At 49.1% G+C, this 26,174-nt stretch overlaps 1 protein-coding gene across 6 annotated transcripts in view; it reads right to left on the minus strand.

Moving 5' to 3' along the window:
- LIMCH1 (LIM and calponin homology domains 1) overlaps positions 1-25,889 on the minus strand; it is a 346,004-nt gene extending 320,115 nt beyond the window's left edge. For all 6 annotated transcript variants that reach the window (XM_062213687.1, XM_062213685.1, XM_062213686.1 and 3 more), the window contains exon 1: positions 25,746-25,889. In XM_062213687.1, the coding sequence (XP_062069671.1) occupies positions 25,746-25,841 (96 nt within the window). In that variant the 5' untranslated portion in view covers positions 25,842-25,889. The remainder of the gene's footprint in view (positions 1-25,745) is intronic.
- Positions 25,890-26,174: the final 285 nt, after the last annotated feature.

Consider the following 26,174-nt stretch of genomic DNA (forward strand, 5'->3'; position numbering starts at 1 on the left):
TGTCAGAAACATGGGAGCAATCTTTGAATGACACCTCTTCGTCCCCCTCCATTTAATCTGCCTTAAGTTCTATCCCACTTGAACCAATGTAGTTCGAAACACAGTTATCACCCACTAGGATTACTTTGTCCCAGGTTTCTCTGCCTCTCGTCTTGCCCTTCTCCTCTCCACCCTGGCCCTGCTGTTCTCAACCCTGAGTGCACACCACAGCCATCCAGACACAGACAGGTGGGCAGGCCAAGTGATCAATACACAGATAGCTCAGCTGATAGATGATCTCTATATCTGGTCATGGTGATCCAACAGGCTTGGAGTAGGAACCGGTACCTGTATTACTCAAAGCTCCACTAGGTGGTCCTGGTATATGGCCAGGATTGAAAATCAAGTGACTTTTCTCAGCATACCTTTGGTTATAGCTTCTAAGGCCCTTCCTGATCAAGCCATGCTGAATCTTCTTCCTGTCCTCAAACGTGTTGTGTTTCCTCTCAATCCAGAGCCATCACATCCACAGTTCCCCGGCTTTAACTCCTCCCATACCATACCTTACAAACCCTTTGCCATGTCTCCCTCCAACAGGCCTTCAGTGGCATCCTCCCATTCCACACTGTCTGTCCTCTATGTTCCCAGACCTTCTTTACTCCTCCCATGCAGCACGGACAGTAACTGTCTGTGTATGTTACTCCCCACTAAAGAACGAGTTTCAAGAAAGCAGGAACCACTTTATGTCGCAGTTGTATCCCAAGTACCTACCACCAAACCAGAGTAGGTACTTCCCGAGGGACAACACAGAAGACACAGACTTACAACTCATTTTTCAAATGTAAGATGTGAAGTTCAACAGTAAAAAATCAACACAGTCTTAAGACAGGAAACCAAACAGAGCCATGTAACCGCCTTCGTCAGATACGGAAGAGTTTACCCTGAGAGTTGAGTGTTGCAGCTGGAGGGGAGAATCACTGGCAGAAGGGGACATCTCAGACAGAGGGAACCACACAAGCAAAGAAGCAATGTGTGGGCTACCAAACTGTATCAACGTTACCTTCGCATGTGCCTGGCAGCCATCCCTCCCTTTCCAAACCTACAGCCCTTCTGCAACCCGGGTCTCTACAGGAATCAGAGGAACCACTGCAGAACCCTCCCTTCTGCCTCCACTTCCCCTCCCCCTATCCAAATGTGGTCTCAAGCACAGACTGACAACCCTAACCTCTCTGCTATGAATAAACACCTGGCACTTCAAAAAGTTCATGGAAAACAGAATTAAAGGATGTTTAATTGGTGCAAAAACTGAAATCCAGATAAAAAGAGGTCTTTAACAAGTTTTTAGGCAATGCAAATTACAAAAATAAACTCTGTATATGAAATAATAATCACGTACACCTCTCATATCCTGGCACTTACAGACAGACCTCACTGATACAACCCAAGCCTTGTTTTTCTGCCTTGTCTGTACCCTGCACTCACCCCAACGCTACCTACAAACCCACTTTGCATGCTTGGATCACATTGCCTGCTACTGTCCAGGTGCACTTCCCATCTGTAAAGTGATTGTATATACTTACAAGGCAGAGAAAAACAGAGAAATTTCCCATCTGCTGGTTTACTCCTCAAATGCTCTCCAAGAGCTGGGATTGGGCCAGGCCAAAGCCAGGAGCCCAGAACTCACTCTGGATCACCCATGTGGTTGGCAGGGACCCAACTACTTGAGCCATAACGTGCTGCCTCCCAGGTGAGCATTACCAGGAAGCCGGAATGGGGAGCAGGACCAGGACACAAAGCAAGCACTCTGATGTTGGATGTGGGTGTCCCACGCAGCAGCCTAACTGCTGTGCCAAACAGCCACCCTGAATCTCCCATTTTCACAGTTCTGTGGTTTTACTCGCTGTATTTGCCACCTATTCCACAATCATGCTGCTTAACAAACCAGCCTCACTGACAAGTAAGTATCTAGGGTCAGCTGCTGGGCAGTACTTGCTGACCTCGCTGGATACCTTAAGTCTGGTCAGGCGTCAGCAGGGTCACTCCCCTACCCCGAGAACATTCAGCAATGTCTACTCCAGAGGCATTTTTGGCTGTCACAACTACAGGGCGCAGTGAGTGTGTGGACTTCAAGTGAGAAGAGGCCAGGGATGTTGCAAAACACCCTAAAATGCACAGCCGCTCAGAACAAAGCGTTATCCAGCCCCTAGTGTTAATGGTACTGCTGCTGAGAAACCCTGCCGTGGGTGTGGGCTGGCTGACAGCTGACCTAGGATGGCTGTGTCAGCACAGCTGGGGTAACGTGGCTCTGTCTGTGATCTCCAGACTCCTGCAGGCTCTCAGAGCCATCCTGCCATAGGGATAGCAGAGGGTCAAGAACAAGGCATCTACGACCTAAGCGTGCAGCTGGCACATCCTCGCTTCTGTTATGTTCTATTGGCCAGAGCAAGTCATAGGGCTGTCCAGATCCAAGGAGAGGGAAACAAACTCCATCTCTCTGGTGAGAAGGGCTTCAGTCACCTGGCAAAGGGTGTATATACTGGATAGGAAGAAAAACAGGTGCACTCAGCCACTCTTAACTCTGTTCTCTCTCTGAAGAAAATAGATGAATTTGGAATTTAGAAAGTGCTCCCTTCTCTCTGTTCCCTTGTTTACCTTTCTTTTTTTAGGTATTGAGAGCAGTCTATACTGACAGCCAGTATTCACTGAACCAACTGTCCACGGCTGGGCCACTGTAACTGGGCCTTCCCTGATTGGTTGGTGGTGTGTTCCTCAATTATTAGAGCATTAAATTTAATAATTAATAGTTCTTAAACCATTATGATGAATAATTATTGTTATTAATAATTTTGTTACCTTTGCTTCTACTCACTTGTGTGCCTGTTTCTCTCCCCTACTGGGATAGAGAATCACTCACTCGGCGCCAGAAACCATATTCAGATATAGTTTAATAAGATTAACGATAAGTTCTGCCTTGGGCATTCAGTGCCATGGACAGTCACTGTACCCACCTGGAACTTGGTAGGTGTTCAGGGACTGCTTATTGAATAAATGAACAAGCAAGTGCAATCATGCAAAAGGACAGTGACTATAATGAGAGTGAGTATAAAATCACATCTTGTGATTTGATGCAGAAAAACAGGAAGATTCTCCTAAAGAAACTGCTATAAAATTTGCTCAGGTATCTGGAATTTCATGTCGTTTTTTTCAGTCCACCATGAAATACTGATTATTTTATTCCATTGTATGAACGAAAAATGATGTTGTTGGCAAAAAAAAAGTAACTACATTCCCTAGATGCACATCTCTCTGCACACTCCCACAGAAATAAAAATTAAAATGAGTTTTGAATCTTCCATCTGCCAATCTTCCCCTGTGTAAGTTACTCACTTGTTTTGTCATCTGCTGGTTCTCCACCCTGGCTGCATATTGGAACCACTTGGGGGAAACGCTTATGAACTAACAATGCCCAGGCTCTGGTCCAGATCATTTCAAATCCCAAGCTCCCAAGTGGCTCTCATGTGCAGCCAGGGTTCTCAACTACTGGGCCAGAGCTCTCTCCTAGCAGGGAGGCCGTAATGACTATTGGATGTCTGTTAAAAAAAAATTAATTAAAATTTGAGAAAAACTCAAATCTCTGTAATATTTTGTTTGCACAAAAAGTTTCCAGAACTAAGCAAATTTTTGATAATGTGAGATGAGGTAGAACCAGCATGGTACTTGGGGCCAGTGTTGAGGCACAGTGAGTTAAGCTGCCGCCTGTGGCATTAGCAGTCCATATGAGTACTGGGTCAAGTCCCAGCTGCTCAGCTTCCAATCCAGCTCCCTGCTAATGAGCCTGGGAAAGCAGCAGGTGAAGATCTCCCACCTCCTCTCCCCCAACCTTTAACTTTGGCTTTCAAATAAATCAATCACTCTTCAAAACATCACCACTGATTACCTATATTGGAGAGATTCCAAGATAGAGGCACCTGTACTGCTGTATTGCTTACTGTTACTGCATTTACAACTTTATAATTTACAGGACTAGATCTATTTTGGAAAACAAATATAGAGAAAGCTTTTACTCACCATTGATCAGACGATGAAACATGATCAGGTGAACAGTTATGACTAAACTCACATGTTGATTCTGTAGCCACTTATGGCGGTTTTTAAGTAAGTCCACCAATTCTTAGAGACCCTGCCCACCCAAACGTGGAGCCTAATCCTTTCCTCTCGAGGGTGGGCTGTACTTGCTGACTCATTTCTAAGAGGAGGAACACGGCCTCTGGAGAAGACAGGGCCATCCAAGGCGGAGGCCAGGTCACCACGCTCACCGCTCTCTTGAATCACTCTTCTGTGGGGGAAGCCAGCTGCCATGCTATCAGTACACACGAGCAGCCGCTGGAGAAGCCAGTCGGCCAGGAAGCAAAACCTCCTGCCAAGAGCCACGTGAGCGAGCCCTCCTGGAAGCAGCTCATCCTGCCCCATCAAGCCTTCGGATGCCTGCAGCCCCACCGGCATCTCGTTCACAACCTAAGGAAAAGCCTAAGTCAGAATGGCCAAGATAATCATTCCCAAGCTGATGAGTCACAGGCACTGTGAAATCATAAATAAGTGTTGTTTTCAGCAGCTATGTTTTGGCATCATCGGCATGGATAACTCATGCACCATTACACGACCTTTCACAGTTTTCTTGACAAGTATCTGAACTGTCCCTTCTCTTGTTTAGCTCTACTTTCCATTCCCTCCCTGCATATGTGGAGAACCTGTTTCACCGAGCACGCCCTCTCACAGAGCACGCCCTCTCACAGTCAGCTAATCCACGCCTCCCTCTCCACTCCTCTCTTGGAGCGATCTGCTATGGACAGTTCTCTCCCACCCTCCAGTCCAGAACAAAACAAAGCCTGCTGCGACCTGATGTTCCTCCCTCGTTGGTCGTCTCCCTTCTCCACTCTCAAGCACCAACAGGAAATCCACACTCCCCGGCTTAGCCTTCGTACCTCCCATCAAGCCTCACACGGCTGCAGTCATTGCCCTCATTCCCAACCGTCCACACCGTCCCAAAGCCCACAGCGCCTGGGCCCGGCTTCTGAAGCCCTGTTGAAGATCTCCCAGGCTCCTCAGCGACATCCAAACCTGCACTCCTCCCCACCTCCTCCTCACCTTACTCTTCCTGCTAGGCTCCCTACCAGGAAATCAGATTACCCAAGCCAGAAATGCAGACGCCTCCTTGGATTTCTCTCACCTCCTGCATGCCTCCAATCACCAAATCTCAGCAATTTCACCTCTTCAACGTCTGTCGCATTCCTCCCCACTGGTGTTGCCACCATCGTCTCTTCTCTGTATCAGTGTAGCAACCCTCGGGCGTCCCTGCTTCAATCCTGGCCAGTATAATCGTTACCACCAAGGTCATCTTCCCCGAAAGTCATAAAGTAATCCATGCACCATTGCTTATAGGTAAAATCCAACTCTATTACTACATTCTAACAGCAGCTACACCTAGTGAGCCCTTGACTATCTGTCAAACACTTTTATAAGAGCCTCATGTATATTAACTTATTTAACCCTAAAAACAATTCACAAGGTATGTACTGAAAATCCCGATGATGAAGTACAGCACAAAGAGGCTGAGAACCGGCCAGCGCCACGGCTCACTAGGCTAATCCTCTGCCTGCGGCGCCAGCACACCAGGTTCTAGTCCCGGTCTGGGCGCCGGATTCTGTCCCGGTTGCTCCTCTTCCAGGCCAGCTCTCTGCTGTGCCCGGGAGTGCAGTGGAGGATGGCCCAAGTGCTTGGGCCCTGCACCCGCATGGGAGACCCGGAGAAGCACCTGGCTCCTGCCTTCGTATCAGCCGTGGCGGCCATTGGAGGGTGAACCAACGGAAAAGGAAGACCTTTCTCTCTGTCTCTCTCTCACTGTCCACTCTGCCTGTCGGAAAAAAAAAAAGAAAAAAAAGGCTGAGAATCTCCCCATGGTCATGGTGTTTCCAACAGGCAGAGTCAAGTTTGGAACTCGGGCAGTCTGCCTCCAGAGTCCAGCCCTTTTAATTCCTGCACCAGGCCTTCAGGCCTGGCACCAGTCCCTCACTGAGGGGACCCAGCCTCTCTGTCTGCTGTTCTCTCCACATGCTCGGCTCCAGTTCTGCTGCTTCCCAAAGCCACCTCCACGTCTCTGCCCAAACCCCGTCGTGGTCTAAAAGACACTTCTCTGCCCTTGCTCTCACTCCCCACTTCTCAAGTTCACCTTCTCTACCCAATGACAACGCCTGCTCATTTTAAAAGACTCAGTCCAAAGAACCCAATACTGAGCTCCTCAAAGATTCCAGTCTCTACCCAGAAGAATGTCTGCATCTTCCTTTGTAGTCTCAAGGAACCCTGTACAGACTTATTTTCTAACACTTTGTGACAGACTGGAGTTTTATTGGAAAAACAGTCATTCCCTTCCCCTCCCACTGTTAAGCAGAAATGTCTTTCCCTGTTCCACTGACTTTGGACTTGGCCACATCACTTGCTTTAGCAGTAGAATGTGAGAAGATATGATGCAAGTGGAGACCTTAAATCCATTCATTACATGGTTTTGGCTGGGCTCTGGTGCACCTGTCATCCATTTGCCATAAAGAGAACATCCCCCAGGTAGCCTCTGATCCAAGGAGAACAAAGACACAAGAAGCCGACTTGAATCCAGTCCACAATCCTGAGCCAAGAACAACCAACCTGGAGCTTAAAGTGGAATCAGTGCAGCTGGCCTTTGACCAATGAGCAAGAAAAGTAAAATATACCATGTACATGGCCATCTGCTGCTGAGTTTGGAAATGGTTTATTACAGTGCCTTATTGGACCAAGAGATACGTAACATATACCCAGAAGTCTTAATTTCATGTGTGTTTATATATCTTGAGATCCGAGAACAGCGCTTAGAATATTAAGAGCTCCTGGCAGATTTTGTTGTTGTTGCTGAGATATGATTCACATATCATCAAATTCACCCTTTGAAAGTGTATAATTCAGAAGTGGATTAAGACACCAATCAAGATGCCAGTATCCCACATCAGTGTACCTGGGCTCGATTCCCAGTTCTGGCTCCTGACTCCAGCTTCCTGCTAATGCAGACCCTGATGGTGGCGATGGCTCAAGTGACTGGTTTCCTGCCACCCATGTGGGAGACCTGGATTGTGTTCCCCGCTCCCAGCTTTGGGCCACAACCAGGCTGTCATGGGCATGTGGCCATTCTTCCTCCCCCCCCCCTCCTTCTCCTTCCCCCCTACTTCTTGTTGTCTTTCAAATAAATAAACAAAAATTTTTGAAAGAAAAGTATTATTCAAACATTTTTTAGTATTTTCACTAAGCACTATAAGAAAATAGGAAACACTTGCCACTAATTCCAGAATATTTCAGTCATTCCAAAAAGAAATCTATCACTATTATCAGTCTCTTAATAGATTTTTATAAATTAACAACTTCATGAATGAAAATGTAAGAAAATTCTTAGAACGCTCATTTCAAACTACCATGGTGATATAACCATTGCAGAAAAAAATTTTATTCCACAAATATGTCCTCACAAGGGTATTTTAAGGTCATTTTACCTTTTAAAAAATATAGCTACATTTCCCATATATTTTAAATATAAATACTTAATAACCTTTTTAATTGCTCTTGCAAGGCAAATGCCATTTGGGGAATTAATTTTCAGTCTACAGATCACAGAGAGATGATTACACTAAAAGCCACAAAGCATTTGGGAGGGAAAAAAAACTCATGTAGTTCAAAGCTATCAGTAACAGAGGGAAATGTGACACAGAATCTGCTTTTGCACTAACAAAAAAAATCTCTTGGTCAGATGCCAAAAATAAAATTCTCAAAATTCCAATAATAAAGACCGGTGCTTCAAATATTAGCAAATTCACACTTTAAAAATATAGATGTCAAAATGCCAAAGAACAGCAGGCTTAAAAAGCTATTTTCAGTGGATAATGTGACCCCCATCCCCAAGTGCTGTTAACCAGTTTGGTTTTTTGGTTAACAAAAAAATACTATAATGACAAGCTTCCTTCATTCCATTAACAAGAAAGGGGGTCTTATTTCAGAGTAATTCCATAAAAAAGATGCCTTTGGGAAAAAGCTTATTATAGACTTGGATGTTGGATAATGGGATAAATAAGAAACTTATGTCAAGGGCAAAAGATTCTAATCTTAAAAAATGGATTTCCTACACAGAACGAACAACATCCCTGCTTTATTTTCCTGTGCTAAGAAATTACTTTGCCAAATCTCCAGCAACTAGAAAGTAGGTGTTCCAATCATACCTGCGTCCCTTACGTGCAGTAAAAATCTGGGCAGGGGCGGGCAGAGCAATGACCAGCGAGCTTTCAAGTATCCTGGCTCCACATAAGCTGCCCAACCAGTTTTTATTTTTACCCTCCTCCTTCCCGGCCTCACTCTGCACAGGACCCAGCTGTGCTGTGCCAATCTGGGTCACCCAACGCACAGGATCAGCAGATGACAGCCGCTGTGTCCACTTTTAGACAGCCCCACATGCCTGGGGAGGGCTCGGGCACGGAGCGGCATTCTCTGGCTCCTGGGTCTAAAGAGCTCCCTGCTTACCCGAGAAACAAGAAATGATACGGAGGAAACAACTCAGATGCTGGCATCAGCTCCTCCCATTTCTAACATCTCCTAAAGTTTCTGCTCCACAATCCAGGAGAACAGTCCCTATACAAGGGCACCTCAAAATTTGTGGGGAAATGGAATTAAAAGATCCTTTTGATGCAAAAAAATTTTTGAAATCCGTGCATAGTCCGTTGATAATACTCATCTTCCAAGAATTTTCTGAAGTGTCCTCATATGTTGGAAAAAAAGCAGATGTTAAGTACCCAGAGTGGATCTTTTATTTCATTTTTTTAATCAACAGCTCAAAAATTAGTCTGTTTCATTCATTCATATTGCTATGCCTAATGAGCCAATGAGATGTGCTCAGTTGGGTACTTGAGTCCGTGATGCCTCTAAAAAGATGACACTTTTCTGGTCTCACAAAAATGGGAATAAAACAATCTATTTTTTTTAACCATTCTCAGAGTATAATCCTATGCTCACCTTGAGAAGTAGCCACTGTTCAGAGTTTATTTTCATTATTTCCTTCCTTTTTTCACCATCCATGTCTGTGTTCCTATGTTGCCACATTTTAATTAGAATGTTCAGAATAACTGTTGGTGGCATCTACTTCCCCAGTTCTTCTACTGAAAGTCCCTGCTTTTACTGTTGAGATTCACCACTTCCCTGTTGGGTGACAGCCAGGATCTCTGACGGGGTGGACCAGGGTGCTGTCTGATTGGCCTAAGCTAATCAACTCATCTACCCTGGTCATCATGAAGGAGGGATGGGTCCTCTCTCTCAGCTCCGAGGCCTGGAGTCGCTCATTCCCAGCCAGCTCTCAGTGGGAAAGCCTAGACTTTCTAGGGCTGGGCAAGGCAGGTAGAGAAGCAACAGAAATTCAAGGCACAAACCACACACAGCACACAGCCCAGTGGCATGGCTGGGAGGATCCCTATCTTACTACTATCATTGAGATACCCAATCAACCTGGATCTGCCCCTCCAGGGTATCAGCGAACCAACAATCTGTTTTTTGTTTTTTGTTTTTTTTTTTTTTGAAGACTTATTTATTTATTTGAAAGCCAGAGTTACATAGATAGAGGAAAGGCAGAGAGAGAGAGAGAGAGAGGTCTTCCATCCGCTGGTTCACTCCCCAATTGGCCGCAACGGCTGGAGCTGCGCCAATCTGAAGCCAGGAGCCAGGAGCTTCTTCTGGGTCTCCCATGTGGGTGCAGGGGCCCAACAACTTGGGCCATCTTGTACTGCTTTCCCAGGCCATAGCAGAGAGCTGGATTGGAAGAGGAGCAGCCGGGACTAGAACTGGCACCCATATGGGATGCCGGTGCTTCAGGCCAGGGCATTAACCCACTGTGCCACATAGCCGGCCCCCAAACTATCTGTTTTTCTAAAGCCAATGTGAGTCGAATTGCTGGGGCCTGCCACTCTTAGCATGTAACTAAAATACATGCATACACACACACGTGAATTTCAAATGAGAAAATTACTAAACATACACACCAAATGTAAAACCAACTAAATGAGAACGACATGTATAAATACACCACAAAACTCACAGCTCCTGATGGAAGCTAAATGCCCGTAGTCTATCATCTCAGCACAATCCCAGGGCTCACGGGCCACCTGGAAAGCAGAGTGCCCACATGCATTAAAAGATGAGGTGGAGGCGACCGCTCTGCCTCCCAGGTGGCAATAACCGTCAAGGAGCACACTGGATTAGAGGACTTGACTCTGGAGTTAATTTAAAAATATTGAGACCATGTCTTGAGCCAACATTGGCCTCCAGCATCCTTAGGCAACCTCTAACTCCACCGCCCACACCCAGCTCTTCAGTAGCATTCTGCATTACCAACAGCCCTCTGGGACACCCCTGGAGGAGAGCCCGTGGCACACCCCATCACGCAGGGAAGGCTCCCAGACTGCTCGGGTTGGTAGAGCAGCTCTGCCCGCTGACTGTGTGACCTTTGGCCACTGTACTGTGCACAGCGGGAGACTGCTTGTGCCTAACTCAGAACGGTGGAGAGGTTAGCTACTTAGAACAGGGCCTGCTAGGTGGGTAGCTCTCACCAACATCAGCCATGACTAAATTATGTTTGTCACGCACTATGGTCATTTGAGGGCGTTGGAGCAGACTTAATAATCACTGTCCTCCAAGAGAGAGCCAGCCCTGGCCCGTGCTGAGGGTCCCTGCCTGCTGCAGAAGGGCAGCCCCCCTGCTGCTCGGCCCCGCTTCCCCCCACACCTCCTCCACACTGACTCCCAGCACTCCTGCTCTCTTAGCTCCCCGACAAAGTCTCTACTCAGGCTCGAGCCTCCTCTGAGAATGTGATTTCTTGCCCTTCTTTATATGGTCAACCGTGGCACGACCTTCGGGTCTCAGCTTAAACAGCACTTTCTGAAAGAGGCTTCCCCCATAGCCCCTTAGAACAAGGGAAGCCCGGACTGCATTCTGGGTCTGTCCTTCCGGCAGAATATAAACCCCACAGATGCAACAACCCGCATTTATCTCATACGCTACTAAGTCTTTTTTTTTTTTGACCGAGTTAGACGGTGAGAAAGAGAAACAGAGAGAAAGGTCTCCTTCCGTTGGTTCACTCCCCAAATGGCCGCTACAGCCAGCGCTGCGCCAATCCAAAGCCAGGAGCCGGGTGCTTCTTCCTGGCCTCCCATGCAGGTGCAGGGGCTCAAGCACTTGGGCCATCTTCCACTGCCCTCCCGGGCCACAGCAGAGAGCTGGACTGGAAGAGGAGCAACCGGGATTAGAACCCGGCGTCCATATGGGATGTTGGCACCGCAGGCGGAGGATTAACCAAGTGAGCCATGGCACCGACCCCTCACTACTGAGTCTTAAGCACATGCTCCTAAAAATACGACAAGGAATGACGTCCCAAACGGACACAAATCGCTGATGTTCATAGACTGAGAGGCGTCCATGTAGCTGTGGGAACTAAACCTAAGTCAGTACCTTCAGACAGATTGCTATTCTCAAGTCTCAGGGTCCTCATTTCCAACTCCCCTCCAAGAACTCCTCACTCACAATAAGTAACTCCTGTGGGGTCCCTTGGGGAAAAGAACACTGCTTTAAGTACAAAACTCCCCCAAAAAATGTCCTGGGTGGGGGGAGTTGGTGGAAGCAATAATGCACTACCTGTTCCAAAAGCACTAGAAGCTTCTCCTGGGAATGTTGACCAAGGCCTTCCACAGCCAACAAGAAGTGTGAAGTTCCTAGAAAAACCACTCCATGCCCCAAGATCCCAGACTCCTGCATCAGGATCCCAGACTCCTGCACATATTGTTTTAGACACCTGTGTGCATGAACACATCAGTGAGAGACACTGTCTACACCAAATACTACTATTCATGCATTTCTAGGAAACAACCTGCCCATTATCATAAACACATCAATAATGTCCCAAACTAAGACAAATCGCTAAAAACCTTGTATTCTACAAAAATCACACACTAGGGAGGGGCCGGCGCTGTGCCGGCATTCCCTGAGGGCACCAGTTCAAGTCCCAGCTGTTTCACTTCCAATCCAGCTCTCTGCTATGGCCTAGAAAAGCAGTGGAAGATGGCCCAAGTCCTTGGGCCCCTGCACCCACATGGGAGACCCAGAAGAAGCTCCTGGCTCCTGGCTTCAGATCGGCGCAGCTCCAGCTGTTGCGGCCAATTGGGGAGTGAACCAGCGGATGGAAGACCTCTCTCTCTGCCTCTCCTTTCTCTGTGTTACTCTTCTTTTCAAATAAATAAATAAATCTTTTTTTTTAAAAAAAATCACACATTAAGCTTATGGAAAATACAGTCTCGGCCAGAAGACTGAAGCCCCATTCAACTCTGTAGCCAGAGCACTAACAAAAACAACAGGAACACTGAAAATTACTAATACAGATAAAAAGATGCTCTCTGTTTCCTATTACGGAATCAGTGTGAGATTCTACCCAACAAAGGAGAGGCTGACCAGGATACACAAGGGAAGGGTGTGGGGCGAGACTGAGGCTGTTCCATTATGGAGATAAGAAGAAAATGAAGAAAGACCAGGGGAGAGCAAATTTAATGAACACAAAGCCAAGTGGAGCCTAGAGCAGGAACAGGGAGTGGTCACCTCACTGGTCTGTTGTGTTCACCTCTCCTGGCCTATCTTCCAACTACTGCTATGTGAGGCTGCAAAATATTAAAGTGCCCTTAAAAATCTCCCATAAATCATTGCATCACTCCCCTATTTCCCAACTGCATACGCAATCACACTGCAGAAAGAGAAATCACAGCGGAACCCACCTTATTTGTTCAGAACACCAGGGCCGTGCCAGGTGAGTGGTCTGAAAGGGATCCTGCACAGGCTGGAGTCAGATGAGAAGGCTAAGAGGGGGTCCACCGGGAGGGCGCCATCCAGGGCTCTCAGGAGCCACATGGGATCAGAGACCTGTGCAGCCTGCCTGCTGATCTTAACAGGAGCAAAACTTATTGCAACAGGCACAGCCGACAGCCTTGAAACGGGGTGGTGGGCAGCAGAGATCTGTGTCACACACACACCCAACAGGGTACCATGTATGAAGAACCTCATAGCGCCTAGCAGGGAGTCCCACGGACCCCGTGCCAGCTCCACCTCTCAGTACCCAGGTCTATTTGAATCCAGAGCCGGAGGCAGAGCCCAGTCAAGGGGAAAGCAGCTGGGGAAGGGTTGTGATGGGAATAGGAGAAAAAAAATAAAATAAAAGTTCCACCTGTTGGCTCTGGCGCTTTCTGCACCTAAAACAGTTTTTTATCAGAGTTCAAACCACTCTCCTGACAACCTTTATCTTTTTAGAAACATTGAAAGAGCTCCAGTTTCAGAGAATGCTTGGGAACCAAATAGGTAGAATTGTTTCCTAGCAACCAACAGTACTGTACCTCCCAGGGAGGATCCACAGCAGCACCTTAAACAGTGAAGGGAACGAGGAGGGGTGGAGGCTGCTCCTCCATCAGGTTACTAGTTGGGATCACGATCTTTGTAGGGGTATTCCTGTCATTTTTTTAAGATTAATTTATTTTATTTGAGAGGCAGAATTACAGAGAGGGAATGTGAGGGAGAGAGAGAGAGAGAGAGCGTATGAATCATCTGCTATGCACTCCCCAAATGGCCACAAGGGGCAAGCCAGGAGCCAGGAGCTGCATCTGGGTCTCTCGTGTGGGTGGCAGGAGCCCTAGGACTTGGGCCATCTTCCCTGGCTTTCCCAGGCACATTAGCAGGGAACTGGATTGAAAGTAGAACATCTGGCACTTAAGCCAAAGCCCATATGGGATGGCTGAACCCACTACACCACAAAGCCAGCCCCCTTTCATTTCTAAAGGGTCCCAAATGATAACTCTGGAATGTCATATTTCCCAATGCATATATATGTATATATATATATATATCTTCATATGTGTAAAACCACACACACACGAGGGTATGTCAAAAAGTTTTGGAGGGGCAGGCACATGGCCTAACAGCTAAGACACCCATATCCCCTATCAGAGTGCCTGGATTTAATTCCCAGCTCCAGCAATTCCAGCTTCTTGGCACTACGACCCTGGCTCAGTTAGTTGGGTCCCTGCCACCCACGTGGAAGAACTGGATTGAGTTCCTGGCCCCGGGCTTTGACCTGGCCCAGCCCCAGCTCTCATGGGCATTTGGGCCATGAATCAGCAGATAGGAACTTCCTTGCCTGTTTGTCTCTTAACTAAGTTTTTTTTTTTTTTTTTTCATTATAAAGTTTTTGGGTAATGAAATAAAGGCTAGTTTATTTTCATGCAAAAAAATGTATAAAAGGATCTTCAAAGAGTTTATGGACAATTTATATTATGAAAAAATGCATGGATTTTTTTGGTACCCAAATAAACATATCATTTAGTTTCATTCTCCCATGAACTTCTATATCCACGTGCACCGAGCAGCTGTCAGGGCTGACACAGCAGAACATGGCTGTCACCAACAGAAGCTCTGGAACCAGACTGCCTGGGTTCTGATCCCAGCTCTGTCACTTGGTGACTGTGTGGCATCAGACAAATCAGTCGACACCTCCGTATTTCAGCTTTCCCATTTGTAAAACACGGGCAAACGGTGCTCACTGGAGAAGCCCCTGGTGTGCCAGCACTTTTCAGGTGTGGATACGACATACATCATTTCTCTAACTCAAGCCAGCACCTACTCTGGCCCTGGCCCTCCAACCGTGCTCTGCCAGAGTGCTTGCTGCTATTATCTTTGTATCTGGCACCAAACTAGCCACGTTATCACATTCCATCAACTCTTGAAACGTGACAAATCAGGCTGCCACTTGTCACCGACCCCCTCGCAACAAGGTCCCTGCAGCAAGAGGCAGCCACCACGTCTGCCGGCTGATGACACCACTCAGCTCCACAGGCCCCTCTTGCTCACTTTCCCTGGGAAAGGTGGACAGGACGCTGTCTCTCAGTGGCATCACTGGTTGCGACAACCACTACCGTGGTTGCTCATTAACATCAGCTACTGGGCGTGGTGTTGGTAGGTTTTGATTTTCCTTTGAGAATGTCATCTAGTGTAGCCAAACAGAACTCAAACAGGTGCCCACCACGGTAGAAGTTCCGCAGCGCTCATTTGTGTTCAGTCACGCTGTAACTGGAAGTACGAACCTTTGTCTCCTGCCTAGAAGCGGAAAACAGGTGGTCTTCCACAGCAGGTGAGACAGAGGGGGCTGAACATTTCCTTTGAGGCGGGGAAGAAAGGTGAGAGTCCCAGGGCTAAATGCAGAGGGCATATTTATTTAAAAAAGAAGAGGTGTTTGCTCCGGCTCTGCAGCCAGGAATCCCAAGTTCAATGAGCCCTAGCCTTGTCTAACCTGAGGGGAGGGTTGGCTTCCCCAGATAATTCCTTCAGCTGATACCACCTGTGCGAGAGCCAACTGGGCAACCACCAATCACTGACTGTCTCCAGGCAACTAGTGGCTACACTGCTTTTTATAATCACTCTAAAGAAATAAATAAATAAAACCCTTTGCTTCCTGTCAGGCCAGCAACAGAGTCTATTTTCTCTGCCACGGCTAAGTCCAAGTGCCAATCAGGCGACTGTCGCTGGGCCCGGAGTCACTGAGCAATTCACGGGTGGGGGCCTGGCCAGGAGCACATGGCTAAGCCCCGGTCCTTGGCCACAGGAGCTCCCACACAACAAAACACTCATGACAGCGCAATATGACAACTTACCTAACAGGTGACTGCGCAGGGCCAGGTGTGCATGCCGAAGGGAAAGACGCGTGGGCTTAGAGGAATCTGGGAGCTGTCACATTTAGGTCTCTCTTCAAAGGCTCTGTCCCTGGGGAAGTGGAGAAGGGTATCCCTACCCCCCCATTCTCCTGAGGATCCAGTCTACCATCTGGGCATTATGCTGCCTGGGGTCCCTTCTCTGGGGACTCCCTACCACCCGCCGCCACCTCCTACACAACCAGGAGTGGCCACGTTACAAGGTCTGGACAATAAAACGGAAGCAGAAGTATCAGGAAGGATTTCCGAGAAGGCACCTTAGAAGGGAAGGAGGCACTCTTCACTTTCCCTTCCTCCAGGCTGCTTCCTGGGAAGAGGATGTGACCACATCTCTCTGGCAGCCATACTGGACTCTGAGGAAGCAGGGGTGGTGGTGGTGGGGAGTGAGTCCAGAGATGATGGGTTGAAATGCTGAAAGACACCCCACTCACAGACCTCCAGAGTCACCATTTAAGGGGCTCCCTAAATTTCATCTTTATTAGTCCATAAAGCCCCCTAAAACCAAGCAGGCCACCACTCAGCCTCACATGAAACTGCTCCAATGAGCCACTGAAAAGCAAGCTGATTTCTTGCAGGGGGCACCTTCCGCAGGCCCTGTTTTGTCCAAGAATTTTAACCCCAGGATCCTGGTCTGAATATAAATCCCAAAGTCTTCTCTGCCACTCCTACTAGAAAGCTTCTTTTATTATCACTTGTATTTTTAAATATGAAGCAGAAACAAAAGGTTTGGGGAAGGGAGAACAGAAAAAAGTGCAGTGGATTTTGAATCCTTCAATGGTGTTAATTACTACTTTCACAGAGCCCTGGTCTATGTAAAGAGCACTTTTCTTGGGGTGGGTGTGTGGCACAATGATTGAGACGCCACTTGCGATGCCCTCATCCTATAGCAGAGTGCCTAGTTGTCCAGTTCAAGCCTCAGCTCTGCGTCCTTCTGATGCACATCAAGGGAGTATCTGGGTCCTTGCCACCCACGTGGGAGACACGGGTGAAACTCCTAGTTTCTGCCTGTTCTGGGTATTTAGGGAGTGAACCAGTGGATGGGAGATTTCTGTGTGTGTGTGTGTGTGTGTCTGAGAGAGAGACCCTGTCTTTCAATCAATATAATGGCACTAAAAAATATGTCTTTAAATAGAGTATTTTTCTCCCCCCCCCCCAAATTCTTTCTCTAAATGGCAGGCATCTCAGCTCACATCGATACATTTACTGGTCACTGTCTTTCTCCACCCAAACCTTGCTACACTATATGTTTCTTTTTTTTTTAAGATTTATTTATTTATTTGAAAGTCAGAGTTATACATGAAGGAGAGGCAGAGAGAGAGAGAGGTCCTCCATCCACTGGTTCACTCCCCATTCGGCTGCAACAGCCAGAGCTGCACTGATCCAAAGCCAGGAGCTTCTTCCGGGTCTCCCACATGGCTGCAGGGGCCCATGGACTTGGACCATCTTCTACTGCTTTCCCAGGCCATAGCAGAGAGCTAGACTGGAAATGGAGCAGCCTGGACTAGAACCAGTGCCCATATGGGATACCGGCGCTTCAGGCCAGGGCATTAACCTGCTGTGTCACAGCGCTGGCCCCACTACACTATACGTTTCATGAGGAACCAAGCTTATTTTGTTTAGCACCTGGCTCCTAGGACTATGCTTACTGAGACACTGGAGTTCAGTAAACACTTTTCATGGGAATTTTAAAAGCACACTTTTATGCATTAGTGCTCCTTTTGACCATTGTTAACACTGAAGCAAACTTATAAACAAGTGATAGCCAAGCTAAAAAAATTAGCTTTAAATAAAAATATTCACAGTTTAAACCAGTTCACCGAGCTGTCATTCGATTTCAATGAGAATAAAATATTCAATTAAAAAAACTCAGGGTTGAGTTAAAATGTTAAAAATGCTTCCTAGGAGGAGAAAAGATTATGTCTTCCCCACAATCAGTACCACTTCCATTCCTCATTTGGTACAGCTCACTTGGTGAAAAGTAAGGCTAAGAAAAAATTTTAACAGTGTTGGGACGTGGAAAAGAAAAAGCCACAAGCTCTTCTGCCCTTGACCTTTACTGAAAAAGTGCAGGTTCTTCCAAGGCCTCCTAATGGGCTATTTAGGGCTGGATGGGTGGGGTGCATTCCTAACTTCGAAGGTTGACAGGACAGCCAGGCTGCACCCTGCTCTAGTCACCCCAGAGCTGGCACCACAGACACCATCCAGGGCAGTGGGAAAACAGTGAGTTCCCAGCCCTGCCAACAGCTGCCTCTCAAGGTCTCAGCATATGTACAGGAGACAAAGGCGTCAGCAAAGCTAGTCCAGAGATGCACGTTATATGACTACATCACCTAGCTTTTTCCCTGATTCCAAAGATAACTCCCTGAGATACAATGGCCATTCCATCAGGGCTCGACGTATGAGGACATCTCTTTGGAAGTGGTGTTTGCAATACCACAAACATGGAATTGTACCAGAGCAGAACTGAATCCCATGACGTCATCCCTTCTTGCAGAGCGAGAAATAACCCCTCACGTCCAGGCAGAAGTTTTTCCAATGTTCCGTCATTCTTTTTTTAAGGACTATTTTTCTCCTATATTATCAAGTAACCTGTTGGGTTCTAGTATCTTTGTATTTCTCGATTACTTAAAAACAGAGCCCTTCTCTCACGTAATTGTACTAAAGTCATCCTTTTCCCCACCCTACAAGTCTCCCAAAAAACAATCAGATTTGATACCTTTCTTTGGCCTCCAATGTCAACACACACACACACACACACATCCTTAAGAACAAATGAAGGAGAATTATACCAAGAGGTTTTGTATATTTTTTTTACAATCACAGAATAGTGAACTCAGCTCAAAAAGAAAATCTGTTCCAATGAGAGTAGTATAGACAAAAATCACCCAGTGTTAACTGATTCAGTTCTCAAACATGCAGACAGAGGCCAAAACATAAAATGATAATGGTTAGAAGGAATGCAGGTGATAGCACTGTCAGCTACCAGCCAAGATTCCCAGCAGCCACAGAGCTGCCCCCTCCAAGGTCTTCAGCGCATCAGGAGGGACCTGGATGCCACGGGAGAGGCTGCCGATATTGCTTGGAAGGAACTGCCTCTTGGCCGAACCCAACAACAAAACGGCTTCCAGGTGAAATCTTGTCCAGGTGGGAGCATTCTCAGGAAGGGGTGAGAGTGGCAAGGGCTTCACACAGGTGTGCCAACAGCACTTAACACATCAGTGCCTTGAAAAGAAGTCTCTTCCCACCCATATTTGGAGAACAAACCAGACTAGTAGGTTTTTAACCAAATTCCCTAGGGAATATAAGGGTCAAGGTCAATAAAGCTTCTCCATTAGCAAGTTCTTTATTATTTGAGAAGCAAAGAGATATAGAGAAAGAGACATCTGCTGGTTCACTCCCTAAAAGCCCACAACACCCAGGGTGGGTTAGAGTCAGAGACAGGAGCCAATAACCCAATCCAAGTCTCCCACGTGGATGGCAGGAACCCAACTACTTGAGCCAATCACCTACTGTCTCCCAGGGTCTGCATCAGAGGGAAGGTGGAGTCAGGAGCCACAACTGACATGCAAACCCTGGCACTTCAGTGTGGGCGAGGCCAAACTCCTGCCCCTCCATTAGCAAATGCTGAGAGCAACATGGAGGTGCATTCATTCATACTCACTATGGACCAGGCACGGGAGACAAAGTCAGGACAAGAGAGCCATGTTCTCTAACACTCAGAAACATGACATTTCTTATCATCTGTCCTCTTGAAATAAAAGAAAGTAGCAAGCTACAAAAATTTAAAAACGACCATCAACCACCTGTCCTAATAAAACTTCAGCAAAGGAGGCGGGGCCTGCCGCAGAGACAGGACACAGAAAGGGCATTCTAGCACCTCTGGACTGCACGCGAGCCCACGGCCCAGCTCCCCCTTAGAAAGGCCAGGCTTGATGGCAGCAAGCAAAGGGGAGGAGCTGGATTCTTCTTGCCAGGGGCTTTCCTAGAAGCACTGAGCACTCCAAGTGAGGAGGACCCTCAGTCTCGCAGCTCAAAGAGAGCACACTCCGGGGAACAGGGAGGCCTGGGCAACCTCAGCTCCTGAATCTCCCATCCTGCCCCGATATGGGGGGGGGGGGGGGATTAGCAGGGCAAAGGAGACCTCTGCACAGTCCCAGGAACAGAAAGCTTGGTCCTTACAGGAATATTTACACACAATGCTAAATGTGGGAAGCAATATGAGGATTCAGGTAACAAGGGCTGTGAAGTCAGACAGCCTGGGTTTGAATCCTGACTTGAATAAGTACTTACCAACCAGGTGACACAAGACCACCACCCAGACTCCTAGAAGCCCCAATTTCCTCAGATGCAAACTTTGCCCATCTGGATATATATGTTCATAAATAGGAAGAAGGATACATTAGGGGCCAGCATTGTGCTATAATGGGTTAAGCTGCCACATGCAACTCCAGCATCCAATATGGGTGCTAGTTCAAGTTCCAGCTGCTCCACTTCAGTCCAGCTCCCTGCTAATGTGCCTGGGAAAGCAGCAGCAGATGGCCAAGCCCTTCAACCCCTGCATCCCCATGAGTGACCTGGATTAAGCTCCTGGGTCTGCTTCAGCCTACCTACATCTACTGCAGCCATCTGGGGAGTGAACGAGCGAATGGAAGATCTCTCTTTCTCCCCCTCTCTCTAACTTTGTCTTTCAAATAAATAAAATATCTTTTGTTTTTTTTAAAAAAAAAGGATGCTTTGAATTAATGTTCTCGCTCAGACACTTGCTTGCAACACAGGGCAAAATATTAAGTCTCAGAGCCTCAATCTCCCCATCTCTAAGTGGGGAGAATAGTACTGATTTATAAAGATCAGTGTGTACATTCGCATTAGCCCAAAGCCAACACATAGTGAGCACTCAATAAATCTAGCTTTGATCAGCAGTGTTACTGAAATTATCATTATGACTGTTATATTATCTCCTACCTATGACACATCTAAGTTCCAAAATCATCAAAAGCAAAACAAGAAGCTGCCGGGCCAATTTCCAGTTCTCCTAGAGCTGCCTTGGTCCACCTAGCACTGCCTGCCACTCATAGAATCAAGGCCAGATGTCTACATCATGGCTCCATTGTCACCCATCAGTGGAGAACAGGGGCCAACAGAGCCAGGGCCTGGGAACAGAAGCCTCACCCTAACCCTCCCGGGTGGCTCAGTCCGCCCATTTGTAGTTTGCTTGATGCGATTGGTTTCCAGGGAGATGCTGGGGCGAGAAGTGCCAGCTCCACCTCCCATTTCACCTCCCTTCTCCCCAAATCTGTGGGACCTCACTGTTCTCCTGCCACGTGATAGCACTGTGTGTCATGGCAGCCTGTCTGCGAACAAGCTGGACTATTTAAATGTCACGGTGCTGCGCCTGTTCTGATTTACATATCTATTCAGACCACCACTCCTTTCTGGATCCCACAAGAAAGGTTTTTCTTCCTCTTCCTCAGCTCTCCATGCAGAGCTGGAGGCCCAGAACAACATTAAATCTTCATTTAAAGAAACCACGTAAGAGTCACCACGTCCCTACAGAAGCGGAAAATTAGAATTCCTATATAACTTACAACATGACATCACAAGTGTCATATATCACTGGCCACTGAATGCTAGAGTACCTCAAAGGCCACTCATAAATCGTCCTCACTGCCAAACAATACACCTTCTTTCAGTCTCAGAGAGCTACAGTACCCTGAGTTCTTTTCATCTTGAGAACCAGGGCCTAGATGAATAAGAAAACAACTCCACATGGGCAGGAGAGAAGGAGGCAAGATGACAAATTGATCCCCACCAGCCCTAGTTCCCACTCATGTGAAGTATGGGTTAGGTCACAAATAAGACTGTATTTCTCACCAGCCCCATGGGCAGGCTATGATTAAAGTTAAAGGAACCAGGAACATCCAAGTACAGCTGAGTTGGGGTGAAACTTCCAGCCCCTCCCTAAGACCAGGCAACCTGTTCCAAATCACAACTGAAACCAAGATGAAGGGACATCTGTTCCTCCAGAAAGGGTTTGGCAAAGCAGAGAACAGCTACAGATTACAGCAGCTAAATATTGTGCTGGGTGGACAGGCGGAGGGGATGGGACAACCAGCAGCATTAGAATCAACCACCCACTGACAAACTCTTGTAACTCAATAAACACCATCGGAGTGAAAAGAAGTGACAGGAAGAAGAACCAGTGGAAGAAGTATTCCTTTTCTTAGCAAGAGTGGACACACTGGAGTGAACAAAACCCTGCTGCATTTGAGATGATGAGCTGGACATTCACCACTTGCATGATTTAATATTGGCCTGTCTGTAAGAGGAGAGGCACCGGGCATTCATTCTGCTTGGAGCCTGGTAGCAAAGGCCATGCATTGAACTTAAAGATCCAGCATAACACTGAGGACTAACTGGCTACCTCTTGTGGGATTACCAGGATCATTCTGTGAGCAGATATTACAGGTTTTCTTCTGATTCTGAAATCACTTTTAATTTAAGTTACAGTAACAAGTCATATGTAATTCTAGGCCACAGACCTACAGTTTATAAAGTTAAAATAGGACAAAATCAGTAGATGACAGAATTATTATATTTTCTACACTGGAAATTAAGGGTTCTGAAAAATCTCACAAACTTAGTTGTTATTTACACAACAATAGCAATAACAGTAGCAACAACAATAGCAGTGATAGTACTGAGGCAGTAAGAGTAATAGTAACAGGGGTGGTGATGATACGCTAACCATCGCTTACACAGCACTGCCTAAGTACTGAGTCCTGGTCTATGCGTTTTAGATATATTAACTTATTTAGACCTGACAGCATGCCTAAGAAGTAGGTGACTATTATTAGCATCCTGTTTTACAGATCCTTTCAACACTATCTCCTTGTTATTTTGGTTATTGTTGTTAACAATTAGAGCTCTTTCAAAGAAAACACTTGGAACCAGAAGGGGAGGAAAAAGCTGCTTAGCCAAGGTCATCTCCTGCCCGTGACAATAGACTGGGGACTCAAACCGAGGAAAGCCAGCTCCCAAGTGTGACCTCCTGGCCCCTGCGCCGCACTTGCTGCCCCAGACCTGGTGAGAAAGGAATGTGGGAGGAAGTGAGCCCTGCCCCAGGCTGCTGGGGGCCAGAACTCATACCTGAAGCTTGCCTTTTCCTTGAAGGGTCTCCCCGAACCCGCAGCAACCCACACAGCCTGCTCCTACCCAGAGGAAGAGGCACTGACCTGTGTTTCTCAGTTGTCCCCTCCTGGGCCATGACACGGCGAGCTCCATGCCAGCCAAGGCAGAAGTTAGGGGGTGGGGTGACACGGGAGCCCCGTTCCCAGGCCACACTTCCTGCCCAGTGACAGAGTCCTCAAATAGCTGAGGCTGCGCCTGAGCCATTCCTCATTGAGGAGTTATGTCCTGGAGCCTGATCGCAGAGTCTGGATTAGGAGTAACATTTTCTCAATCACCCCCAACTCAAGGAAGACGGAGGACTGAGGGACAGGCAAGCAGCGAAGCTTGTTTATTAACCTGCTGCACCCAAGGGAACAGGTTTCTGAAAGAGTGAAATTCCTGACTACTCAAAAAGAGGGGGCAAAAAGCTAGTGGGAAATTTAATCACCAGCTGAACAAAAGGGAAAAACAAAAGCCCTCCCGACCAGGAGGAGGACGTTACCACAGACAATGGGCTCAGGATAACCCTCCCGGGACAGCTCGCACAGGAGTGCTACCTTACTGCTCCAGGCGCGAAGGAATCCTGGCTCACCGGGCAATGGAGCACAAGCCTCCGCTACTGCCCCCAGGGTCCCAGGGTTCGCACGTGCCACTGCAGGGCAGGAAGGGGTAGGTCTCCATGTTCCCTGGAGCAAACCCGTTTTTCTAGAGCCTGGGAAGGGAGGAAGCTCTCCTGGCTGTGAAACCCAACTCCCGCAAAGGAAAGGAGAGAGGCTGTTTCAATAATGCAAGTCCCGCGTGCGCCCTGGTGGCCAGCCCCACAGCCCCACCTGTCCCATTGCTTGGGGCAGAGGGGTAAAGCACCAGGAATCATGCCAAACGGAGTCCCTGCCCCTTGTTCTTAAACCTGGCAGTCAAGCTCACAGTGTGCCCTGTGCAGTGTCTAGCCAGCAATGTATCACCACTTAAAGCAGCCTGTCAGGTAACCTGCATCTAGCCGGGGGCTGCGGTGATGGCCAAGGTCAAAACCCAAGCAGTTCTGCACTTCAGCTGTGTGAGCTTTCCTGCACGTAACCTATGCCACTGTTACAACCGAGGAAACCGCGAATAAATCACTTCCTGCCTTCAAGATCAGTACACCAATCCGGCTCTTCCAGCCTCCCTCACACCCACCGCACCCTAAAGCTCTCCTGAGAATTTTAAAGTCCAAGGACCTGAAAAAACACAGTTAGCTGACTCCCCTAAGTCTGTGTGGTTAGAAACGCCCCCAGGGAGGCAGCCCACGACCTCAAGTCTGCAGCAGGGGGCAAACACCTGTCCCATGCCAAGACCTTCCATCCACATACCAAACATAAAAAGCCAACATCTTTTTCTCATCTGCTGCTGAGCTCTCGTGCCTGGCGCTCTCAGCGGCACAGCCTCGAGCCCACTCCCCTGTTTCCTCACCCCTATTTTAAAAGAGATGTTTCTAAGCTCTGAGCAGCACTCGCTGGCGGGAGGCACATAGACCCCGGAGAGTACAGCCCGCCCTCCCCCGCCCCCGAGCTGGAGCTGTGGAGCTGCATTAAGTGCCCCTGGTTTCTGCAGGCAGCTCATCGGGCTTAAATCTGCAGCACCATCGGAGCTGGGAGCTCCAGCACCCCAGGAGCATCCCGAAGTCCGCGGTCCCCAAGGCGGGGGCTGGGCGCCCGGGGCAGTCCCAGCAGTAAGACGCTTCATCATTGCGGTCATGACGCTTCCGCCTTTCAGTTAGCGGCCCAAGAGGGTTGCCGGTCACTACGGGATGAGGACCAAATTCACCTTCCACCACGCATCAAGAAAAAGCCCCCTCCCCCACCCATCCCACCCCGCATTGAGCACTGGCTCCCGGTACCGGTCACAGAGGGTGGTCACCTTGTCCCCTGGGGCGCCCTGGGCGATCCAGCCCTTGCACACAGGTCATTTCGGAAAGCGCAGGGCTACCAAGCTGCCTCTCTAGATAGACATCAGGAATCAGGATGGCCCAGCGAGCGCTGCCCGGACTGAGCCGAGCGCTCCGGTGATTTCCCTGGCCTGCCAGAGTCGTTCAAGATGTGAAAACTGCCCGCCGGCCCTGATCCCCGATCCCTCCGAGCCCACCCCTCCATCTCGGGAACAGAGCGGGCTCTGCCAATGGCCGAGCCCGCATCTATGCGGATGGCTCGCTCGCAGGTGGGTCGTGCAGGCTTCCCAGGCCCAGCGAGCTGAGCCAGCCCCACACCTGACCCGGAGCCAGGAACGCGACCAGAGGCTCCGGCGGGGATGCGCCTCGATGGAGACACGGCCAGCGGCGCTCCCGAAAGGCGGGGGGGGGGAGGCCAGGAGGAGGAATGTGGGACGGGAGCGGGACACCCCGAAACGCGGGGCCCCCAACGGCTCTGCGGGCTCGCGCTTCCTGCGCCTTTGCAGCGCTTTCGCTCGCACTGCGCTTCGCTCTGCAGCGCCTGGAAGCGGCGCGAGCTGAGATTGTCGGGCCGGCGAGGATGGAGGCGCGGGCGCCGGCTTCCCGCCCCCACGCGCACGGCCAGACTGCGGTGTCCCCCATTCGCAGCCACCTTCGCCCGGGACCGTACTGCCAATGCGCCAGGCCGGCGCAGCTCGGCTGAGGCCCGCGCCGGTGACCCCGGGCAGCTGGCAGAAGAAAGTGGGGGAGGCGAGGCCGGACCTGCGGGCAGGGAGCGCGCGGGTCCCTGGCTCCGAGCGTCCCTGCAAGGCCGCCCGGCAGCCGCCCGCACCTACCTCGATCCACTTCTGCGCCTCGGAGAAGGCGGGCTCCGGGGGCGGCTCGGGCTGCAGGGGCTGAAGAGCTTCCAGACCGAGCGCGGGACAAGCCATTTGCGAAGCCCCCGCGTCCACTCGAGCGCTGGGCCGCCGGGATGAGGACGGCCGCCGCCGCCGCCGCCGCCGCCAGAGCGCGCTCCCCGCCCCTTCCCGCCCGCCCGGCCCGCCCTCCGCGCCCTCCCCGCCCAGCGCAGGTCCCCGAGCGGAGCCGCGCGCGCACTGCCCGCCGCCGCAGCTGTCCGCCGCCGCCCGGGCTCGGCCGCGCAGCCAGTGCCCGGCGGGAGCGAGCGCGGAGGCGCCGGGAGCGCCCTCTCCTCCCCCACCCCGCCGCCCGCGAGCGGGGCTCGGCTGCCGCCTAAAAATAACCTAGGGCCAGCTCTGGGTGTC

This window comes from Lepus europaeus, chromosome 16 (genome assembly GCF_033115175.1).
Source record: "Lepus europaeus isolate LE1 chromosome 16, mLepTim1.pri, whole genome shotgun sequence".
Taxonomy (NCBI): Eukaryota; Metazoa; Chordata; class Mammalia; order Lagomorpha; family Leporidae; genus Lepus; species Lepus europaeus.